This window comes from Orycteropus afer, unplaced genomic scaffold, assembly GCF_000298275.1.
Source record: "Orycteropus afer afer isolate SDZICR_OR568_19922 unplaced genomic scaffold, OryAfe1.0 scaffold00032, whole genome shotgun sequence".
In the NCBI taxonomy this organism is placed as follows: domain Eukaryota; kingdom Metazoa; phylum Chordata; class Mammalia; order Tubulidentata; family Orycteropodidae; genus Orycteropus; species Orycteropus afer.
The window spans coordinates 4804669-4815297 of NW_006921619.1; the positions used below are offsets into that span (position 1 = coordinate 4804669).

General features: G+C 42.6%; 1 protein-coding gene across 1 annotated transcript in view; it reads right to left on the bottom strand.

Moving 5' to 3' along the window:
* Nucleotides 1-8800, bottom strand: part of LAMP3 (lysosomal associated membrane protein 3) — a 44806-nt gene extending 36006 nt beyond the window's left edge. Inside the window, exons 1-2 of the mRNA XM_007936021.1 lie at nt 8752-8800; nt 289-1079 (exon numbers count right to left, since the gene is read on the bottom strand). Coding sequence (XP_007934212.1) covers nt 289-1079; nt 8752-8800 — 840 coding nt within the window. The remainder of the gene's footprint in view (nt 1-288; nt 1080-8751) is intronic.
* Nucleotides 8801-10629: the final 1829 nt, after the last annotated feature.

Sequence of the window (10629 nt, forward strand, 5' to 3'; positions counted from 1 at the left end):
GGGACTAACACTGAACACATGGCTCAGTTTGACTAACAGTGAAGATTGTGCATATTTAAAATTTTGGTGTGTTCCTTCTCTCTCCAAATACTTTCTATCTGATTCTATTTTTATATGTATGTATTCTAAAACAGATCTACCTTTTAGCTGAGCATCTTGGGGACAGTTGAGAGTACAGTTATTTCTTTCATTTAAAGATACAGGATGCAGGGGATTCCCATTCTCAGCAAGGCAAACTTCATTCACACTTCTTGAAGTTAGTGCTGTAGTCTTATGGCCCCAACTTACCGACTCCTTGTCTTGAACAATCAGCTCTATTCCCAGCTCTGCTTTTATACAGAGTTTGCTTCCATTTAGAACTTGATAAATTCCAATCTTGTCTGATGATGGCTCTGGTGCAAGGGTGGGCCCAGGAGCTGTAGGGGCTGGTGGTGCTGTGTGAGTGGCATTGTGTGTGGCTGTAGTTGTTCCTGGGGCATGGGTGGATTGAGTGGGCTTCTGACTGGTTGTGCTGTTGCACAGGGTAGTGGACAAAGTTGTTGGAAGGGTGGTCTTGTTACTGGGTTGGGTGGTGGACAAAGCTGCTGGAAGGGTGGTCTGGTTACCAGGTTGGGTGGTTTCCTCAGTTGTGTGGCTGACAGTTGATGGACTGATTATTGTTGTATGGGCTGGTGGGGTGACTGTGGGTGGCTGGGAGTAAGGAGCTGCACTGGGGCTGACTGTAACTTCGGTAACTGGAAGAGCTGATTGTGAGATGTTGGGTGTGGCCTGGGTTGTGACAAGGGTGTGGATTATTGGGCTGGTGGATGGGGTGCTTTCTGTGGTTACTGAAGTCATTGTTGCTGGAGTTTTTATTGTTGTATGTGTTGCTGGGTTCTCAGACTTGGAAGTCAACGCAGCTATTTGAAAGGTAGTGTGACCATCAGTTGATTTTGCTGCTGAAGTTTTGTGAGGTACTTGACTAGTTGACAGTGAGAGAGAAGATCTGGCCTGTACAGTTGCTGCTGTAGAGGGGTAAAGATTGTCTCTGGCTTCTGAAAATGTCTTTGTTCTTATTTGACTGCCATAATGCAAAATTACTGCAAAGTAGGAAACACAATTGTTAAAAATTGCTTGCAAGCACTCATTCCTTTTTACTATTTGTTCATAAAAAAATAACTTGCATATGTTTAGATTTGGGGGAAATTCACAAAGATGTAACAATAAGGTAAAGATCAGCAAAGATTCTACCACTAGGGCACAATCATTGTAATGTTTGGGCTGCATCAATATTGTTTTACAGGGGTGTGACCATGCTGCAGGTATTTTTCTGAATCCAGCTGCCCTGTCTGTATGGGAAGTGGTGCTAATGCACACCAGAGTGATCATGCTTAGTTAGATACCTAAGGGCAATGCCACCCAATGCACCCTCTTCATTCCTCACCTTCCAATGTGAATCCAATTGACAGTGACATGATAAAGCTAGAGCAGCATGATTAATGCAGGGTCTTATAGTTTTCATAGAATCAAACCCAAAGTTTAAAAGGGTCATCCAGGTCATCCAGTCCAATGCCTAATCTGAACCCAACTTGTACTTACAACTCCTAAATTGTACATATGTCATCTTTACCATGTGTTCATCTAACCTATGCATAATCACATCCAATGATGGGAGATTCATTTCCTCACAATATTGTTCCTTCCATTTTTCTTTTTATTGTCCCACCAGTTGTTTCTATAAAGACAGATTCTTGTCATTTTCCTACTTAACCTCTTGAGTGATCTAACTTTTCTCAACCAAGAAAGAAAATTAAGACAGAATTTCTCTGATATTCAGGTGTGCTATTCTTCGTGTTTTAGCTTAAATTTCAGCTCCTCAGAGAGCTGTCCCAGTTCTCCTTATATAAAATATGTCCTTGTCTTCATAATTCTCCATCAAAATGTTATATCAATTTTCTTTAGTGCACTAATCACAATTTGTAATTATGCATTCAAACATACATTGCATCCAATCAGGCCTGGCCTGATTATGTGCATATCAACTCTGCTTATATGTTTATTTATTGGTTTATTTGTTGATTGTCCATCTCTCCCACTAAATTAAAAGCAATCTGATGGTGGTAACTGTCCTTTATTTATTAATTTATTTATTTTACCACTAGTGCCCAGAGAGTTTTCAGTAAATATGGGTTGGAGGAATAAATATCTGAATGGATAAATAAGGATATTAGTATTGTAGACCTTCCAGGATTATTGTGAGGTTCAAACAAACTAGATTAAGTGAAAGCATTTTGTGGACCATTACAGACAAATGGATGTGAATGTTGTCACAGATTCTCTGAGGGTGTCCCTTAAGAGTAGAAGACCTCTGGCTCTATTCTTGACTTCTTTTAGGTACATAACAAGTGAAATAAGTGGAAAAAATGCAGATGATGTTCTTTGGGAATCTATGATAAGGCCCAACTGAGAGACTGTTTTGTCCTTTCAGTGCTGTAGTTTCTTTGTATTTGCCCTCAATCACTCATTGGGGTTTAGCTGTCTGATGCTGGGCAGTGACTTGGGAAAAAATAAGAAAAGGAGAAGGATGTTACTCTACATTGGTATTTATAAAGTCCTAAAGTTCATATCAGGAGCTCTGGTAGTAGCATAGTGCCTAAGGCACTTGACTGCTCACCAGAAGGCTGGCGGTTCAAACCCACCAGCCACTCCTCGGAAGGAAGGTTGGGCAATCCTACTTCCGTAGTGATGCTGCCTCAGAAACCCAAGGAGGGGTCGCTATGAGTCGGGGCCAACTCGACGGCAAACAACAACAACAACAACAACAAAGTTTATATCTATGGTGCAACAGATCGCTTTTATATGACCTTTCTTGCCATGGTCTTGTAACTCTCATCAAATGATTGGGTGAGACTAAGCAAATAATTGGGAGCTCTGGTAGCGTAGTGCTTAAGGCACTTGACTACTAACCAGAAGGCTAGTGGTTCAAACCCACCAGCCCCTCCTTGGAAGGAAGGTTGGGTGATCTACTTCCGTAGTGATACTGCCTCGGAAACCCAAGGAGGAGTTGCTATGAGTCAAGTCCGACTCCATGGCATATAACAACAACAACAAGAAGCAAATAAGTGCTTGTGGCTCACCAAGGGGATTGGACAGCTTCCTAGCAATGCAAATAGGGTGCATGGCACACTTGTGAGGAATAGACAACAACAACAACAAAAAAAAAAAACCCACACTGTCGTCGAGATGGATCCGACTCATAGCAACCCCTCTGTGGGTTTCTGAGGTGGTATCACTATGGAAGTAGATTGCCCAACCTTCCTTCCGAGGAGTGGCTGGTGGGTTTGAACTGCCAGGCTTCTGGTTAGCAGTCACATACCTTAGGCACTACACCACCAGAGCTTGACCATACAAATAAAGTGTATGGAACCCTAATGAGGGGATTGGTCATTTTTGCTATCCTGCTAGCCTTAAAATGAGCCATCCCAGAGGCAGAAATGGGGGACCTCACTACCACCAAGAAGAAGAGATAGGAGCAGAGTGAATCCTTTGGCCACCTAGGGTCCCTGCACTGAGAATTTCCTACACCCAAGAGATAGAGAGTGAGAGATCCGTAACACTGGAGATGGCACAAGACAGTGAGAATCAGTGGCAGAGAAATGGCAGCAGTAGAACCAGGAGACTGGTGCAAGATAACACTGTGGGTTTCCAGGCCCACAGAGCAAGGCATGCACAGTGGGTATGCCAATCTACAGAGTGAGAGAGCTGAGAGGCTTTGGTTAGTCAGTAGGCTTCCTGGTGGAGTGGGGTGCTTCTGGGCACTTATTTTAAATATATATATATATATATATATATATATATATATATATATATATATATATATATATAAAATAAAAAACTCACTGCAGTTGAGTCGATTTGACTCATAGCAACCCCTCCTTGGGTTTCTGAGGTGGTATCTCTACAGAAGTAGATTGCCTAATCTTCCTTTCAAGGAGTGGCTGGTGGGCTTGAACCTCCAGCCTTCTGGTTAGCACTCAAATACCTTAGACACTATGCTACCAGAGCTCCCTTAGCAGAACAAAAGTGTTTTGTAACACTTGCCTAAGCAAGGCAGAGGCCAGACCAAGGAGCCCAGGGGCTGAGGGGAAGGTCTGTCTGTAAGCACAGTTGAGGAGCTGTCCTGACCAAAGAATTGTATCCTGAGTCATTCCTGATGCTGAATTGTAATCTGTTACTTCCCTAATAAACTCTGTAATTGTGAGTATGGTCTATGAGTTCTGTGTGACCATTGCAACAGATTATTGAATCCAGCAGAAGAGTAGAAAGTGCTGTGGGACAGATGGCTGGTGTCAGAATTGGTAAAAAGTTTGGAGAGAGGAGGTTTGTCTGACCTCTCACAGGAATCAGTTTGGGGCTAAGGGTGATGGTCATTTTCTCTCCCTCGCATGAAGTTAGAGGAAGTCAGAAAAACTTGATGTTATTTTTATAATATTCAACCAAACCAATCTTTACCATTTCCTTCTTCTATTTAATACATTTCTAAGTGGTTATTTTTTCTCATAATAATAATAATAATATAAATTTCAAGTCCCTGGACTTACTACATGGCAAGCCTCAGGTAAAGGGTCTTCCACTGGTTCCTCTAAAAAACCCTCTGGCAGGCACGATCTTTATTTGTCTTCAGATGAGGAAACTCAGGCTTAGAAAACTCCCTCAACTTGACCACAATTACAGAACTAGGAAATGTTGGCCCTGGGACTCAAGTTCCTATGTCTGACCCAAATCCTACCCTTTATTTTCGGAACAGGTGGAGGTAGGGTAGGTCTTTGGGAAGAATGGTGAGGAAACAGACAAAACAGGAGAGAAAAATGAGAAAGTGACCCTTCAGTAATTACAATTCACCAAATGCTCATAATGGTGGTCCTTGGTGAAACTTTCTTTCAAGAGTTTACATGAGGAAATAGTGAAGAAAAGTTCTAAATTCAAGCCCAGTAGTAAGACTTGTGAATTATGTCTGCACAGTTTGCAAAATGGGAAAGTAAAAAAGCATTCAAACTGCCTTGGACAACCTTTTAAAAAGTGTCACTATTATTATTAATGATATTAAATCATATGAGATTTTTATTAAAGAGTCCTTTGTATCTAAAATATTCATTTGGGTAAGTTAAATGTATACTTGGGAATTGTGGTTTTTATGGGTGTAGGTATATACTGTGTAGACCTTTGTAAAATCACTCTGTAAGATTTTAAGCCAACATTGGAGAGCTTTGAGTAAGATTTTTTCCTTTCAAGATTGTTATGGAGATTGCTATTTGTTGAGGATTTATTTTCACAACTCATTTAGGCTAAACCTGAGTTGCTGGTTCATTGGTCAAAAACTCAACAGGAACTTTATTAGGGTCATGCTATTGCTATGGAGAAAACAAATTCACTCTCAGATCTGATTTCCAGGAATATGTTGGGAGAAGCAAAGATTGCTGCAGGGAACTTTGGGAGACTGATCTCTTGGGGAGATCATTAGATCCTTTCTAAACTACTGCTGTATATGGCAGGTCTTGTGAGCTAAAGCTAATCTTCTTAACTGAGTATGTGCTCTAGAACAGAAGTCTTCCTCAAGATGGAAATAGAACTCCTCTCTCAGTAGTGATGAATGACCTTAAATAAGAGAAAAAAAAAAAAAAAGAACACATTGGTAGTTCATGAATGCATGGCATCCCAATAGGCCAAGAAGATTCATGGTACTCTGCTAAGGTATGCATGGTGTGTAGGAAGTTTTGTAATGGTAGCCATGGGATCTTGCTACGGCATCTGTGTATCTTTGGAATGAGGAATATGGCAGGTGGCCAGACCAAAAGTGCCAGGGGACAGACTCTAATTAAACATCTCAGAAAGTTCACAGGTGTGTTACAGATGGAACGAGTCTAGGAAATATTGTTCTAATATTCCCATTCTCCTTTCCTAATCTGCCCTCTCCCATTCCCTTCACATCTCCTTGTAGACATGGGACATAAATGATGAGCAGGTAATAGATAGAAAGCTGACAAAACTGCTATGCATTGTAATATGTCCCAGGAAGTTCACTTATTTGTCAGGTACTCAATAAAGCTTGAAAATAATACTCTTACAAAATCTATGCATTGGAGGTTGTTGTTGTTATGTGCCATCGAGTCAGACACGACTCATAGCGACCCCTCCTTGGGCTTCTGAGGCAGTATCACTACAGAAGAAGATTGCCCCATGTTTGAACCTCCAGCCTTCTGGTTAGCAGTCAAGTGCCTTAGCCACTATGCTACCATGCATATAACCACACATATATGACCAACTTTGTTAACAATTTTTAAAAAAGGACCTTTGATCCCACAGAAGTTTAGGCAAGGTCACTTGTCTGTCTGAGGTCCATAAAGAATGCAGTGGGCAGAAACAATACCATAGCTCAAATTCCATGCTTTTGTGGGGACAGATATAAATCTCATATCTTTCCTAGTGATTCTGCTTCATAGATCAAACCTGACTGGTATATGGACATATAAATTCAAACCAAATGCAATTTATAATAAAAACCCATTGCAGACTCTCCTTCTAATGAAAAGAGCATAGCAGTGGAGCCCATGCACTGACTTGCTCTCCTTCTCCCTACCACCAACCCAGCATCTCCTTTTCAGGACTTAGGAGACACAGCAAACAAGTACCCCAGGGCCTTGACCCACTGCTCAGACTCCTCTAGATGTGTGATTCATAGGAAGAGGTGTGAGAAGATTTTGGTTCCCCTACTCTGGTAGCATAGTGCCTAAGGCACTTGACTGCTAACCAGAAGGCTGGCGGTTCAAACTCACCAGTCACTCCTCGGAAGGAAGGTTGGGCAATCCTACTTCCGTAGTGATACTGCCTCAGAAACCTAAGGAGGGGTCGCTATGAGTCGGGGCCGACTCGAAGGCACAACAACAACAACAACAACCCAAGAAGGAGATGAGAGATGACTCGGTTGGCCAGTCCTTGGGAAAGTTAGCCACCACACAAGAGCTCAGGACTTTTTCCCCAGGTATTTCCCTGATAGTCAATCTCTTCCCAGGCAGCCTTTGATTGGTTTCCCTGCCACACCCAATTCAATACGCATGTAGAGGTCTCCTCTGAGCCAGGCTCCATGTCAAGCTCTGGGGGTGAGGTCTTTGTCCTCTGGGGCTCACAGCTTTGTGGGACAGACATCCAAATATCCCAGTTACTCTTCTTTTGTAGGCACTATGGGAACTTGGTGGTGGGGTGGGTAAACCAACACAAGGAGAAATTCTTCAAGCAGATAAGACAGTAAATGGCATTTCAGACAGGAGGAAGCATATGTGCAAAGGCATAAGGCTTCAGGAGCCTGGTATGTTTGGAGAACAGCAAAGAATTCAGCTCAGTAATTGCTTTACAGGTACTACCTCATTTTATCTTCCCAACACCCATGGAAGACTTTCCCTATTTATCAGTGAAGAAACTGAGCATCTGAGAGGTCAGGGGATATGAACAAGGCCTTCCTGCTGGTAAGGGTCAGAGCAGGGATTTGAATCCAGTTATGTGTGACCTCCAAAGACTATGAAACACTAGTCTACTTGTGGTATGGGTCAACTTTGAGGAAGAACCTGTTTCAATCAGTTCACCCTGAGATTTTTGCAGCTCAGACAGGAAAGGGCATTGTGAGCATTCCCTCTCAACTTGCCCTTTACTTGTGGAAAACTCATTGCGTTCCTGAATCTGTCAGTCTTTTAACTGATGCTATTGTGGGTTACTGCTAGACTGAGATTTTTTTTCAACTTGTCCTGCTAAATGTGGTGATGACTCTCCTGCCACCTCCACCCTCCCACCCCCACACCACCCCTACAAAGAAAAAGCTGGTGAAACTATTATTCTGAAAGTGTGGCACAAGGAAAACAGCCTAGATTAAAGCAGCTGACCTGACACTTCACACAACTTCCCTAATAGTTCATGTTATAACAAAGTGCCATGGTGCCCTCCGTTTGGGAATCTTAGGAGAGGCGTTTGGACAGAGCTAGTTCTCACACATGTTCATTTCACTGTTTCTAGAAGGAGTTGTGAATCAATCAACAAACTTGGTAACAGGAATAGGACAAGAGCACACAAGAAGACTCAACGTCCTTGGGAGAAAATGCTATTGGTGAAGGCAGGGAGTTGGGATACAAAATAATCATTATAAGCCCAATTTCTAAGACGACCTCTCTGAAGTACAAGGGTAATTTCTTTATCTTTCACTCCCTGGCTTACATCTGTCTAAAATGGAACAGTTTGTCAGACCACATCTTACACATTTTCACAGTTCACTGTATGTAATACAAACATGGCACTTCCATTTGAGAAAAACAGAAAAAGCAAGGCATGATGTGCTTTTTTCAGACGTTTAGAAATAGCCCCCATTTCTGAGCCCTGGCTTAGTTCTCTATCTCTTAAATCTAAGGGATGTCTACAAACCCTTTCTAATAAAATAAAGTATTATCTGGGAATCAGAGACAGTGTCACTGTCTTCGGGAGTTAACACCTATTATACTTAACTCAGGGAAAACAAGTCCAATTATGAAAACTTCCTGGGGAAAAAAGAAATGAAAGTGTGCCCCACCTGTGTAAAGGAATAAGAAGGGGACTTTCTGAAATACCCACTAGTGTCTGAATCATACCTACATTCTGTCAGGTCTCACCTTGAGCAATGGCACCAGAATGAATTAGAATTTAATAGGTCAAGACATGGCAGGGTCGCCATGGAAAGGTGTGTGTGTAACTCACCGACAAGGGACACGAAGAGCACCAGCACTGCTGGGAACTGCCAGGTCATGACTGCGGCGCGGGAGACGGCCGCCTTGCCAACGGTTGGCTCTGCTGCTGCTCCGCGGCTGCTCAGCACAGCCAGGTGGAGGGAGCTCTATGGGAGTTCTGACTGGCGCAAGGTTGGTTCCAGGGCAGACCCCGGAAACCAGAGGAAGAAGCAGCTCTTTGCCTCTCATTCACTTGGGGCGGAGAAACCGAAATCACTTACATTTAAGAAAAGTAGCTGAGAGGCCCGCCCAAGTGGTGTGCTGAGGAAGGAAACCACAAGTGATCCTTGAGCGAAAGCAGGGGTTTTTCATCTCTGCTTCTGTTGTTTCTGAGGGACGGGGCAGACCAAGGTGAGGGACATCTGGGATTATTTCTCCACAAGAGGTGGGTGGGTCTGTGGCAGCATCAACTTCTTTCTCTCAGAACTTGGGTTCCCTCTTTCTCTCAGCTCTTGGGTATACTTCTGCAAACCCAGAAGCCCTTCTCAGCCAGGAGAAAATCAATCCTTCAATCCCTTCATTCGTAAGGGTGAGCTGGAGTCTTAAAATCCGGTGGCTGGACTACTGATGGTTGTGTGTTTACCAGCGATTTAAGGCAATACTACTCCATGCCCACCTCCCCCAGGGACTTGCATAGCCCGCTGTGGGGAGCTAGTGAGTAGGGGGAGCACGAACTTGGGAGTCAGGGAGTCTGGATTTGAACTGGCCCTGCCAACCTACCGGCTGTATGAACTTGGGTAACCTCTCTGGGCTTGTTTCTTCTGCTATATAATGGGGATAATAATAACGATTCCTGAGTGTGTTTAGAAACAAAACATTTCTGGAATGTAGAAATACTCAGTATTTTTGAAAGGCAACTTTTCATGAATTATCTCCTTCTATTAATTACACAAAACATGACAATCTATCTCTCACGTGTGTGAATCCAAATGAGGAATACACATATAGGTAGTGTATTAGGTTACCCTCTTGATTACTGGGGTTTAGGGCTTTCACCTTAGTCTCAGATAATTTCCTGAAAAACAATGTTGGCTACAGCTGTTTTTATCTTATTATGTCATTATAAACATTCAAACTTACCAAAGCAGGTGGTGCTTACAAAATGACTTAAAAAAAAATAAAAATTTATTGTACTTTGGGTGCAAATTTACATAGCAAACTTGTTTTATATTCAACAGTTTATGCACATCTGATTTCACGGCCCAATTACCGTCCCCAAATGTAAAAAACCTCTCCTCTCCTCTCCCCACTGTGACCACTCCCTCCCTGTGCTGTTCTCATCCATGCATTCCTATCTGTCCAGCTTTCCCTCTATGTAAGTGCTACCCCTCTGGTGTCTCATGACTGATCCAAGGGGTGCATCTCCCTAGAGTAGGTGGGTGCATCAACCTGAGGTAGGAGTTCTGTATGTAGGTCTTTCTATTGTTGGGCTGAGAGCCAAGCCATGTAAGTAAGTTCATTTCTACGTTCAAAGGGTAACACAGTCTCTCTCTGACCAGCAATTCAGTCATTTTTGAGATTTTGAATTTTGTTCCACATTTTTCCTCCCACTCAATCCAGGATCTCCAGATTTGATCACTTTCTGAGTAGTTGGCATTGGTAGCTGGGCACCATCTACTTCTTCTGGTCTTGGGTCATGGAGGCTGAAGTCATTATGGTCCTTCTTATTTTTGGACTAATTGTTTCTGAATGACTTTGATCTTCTTTACTCTTCTTTGCTCCAGACAAGAGGAGACCAATAGTTACATCTTTTAAGACCCCAAAGTCTTTTAAGACCCCAGTTGCTACTCACCAAATTAGGTTGTAGAAGAAAATTTTTATGAACTATGTGTGTCAATTGAGCATGAGG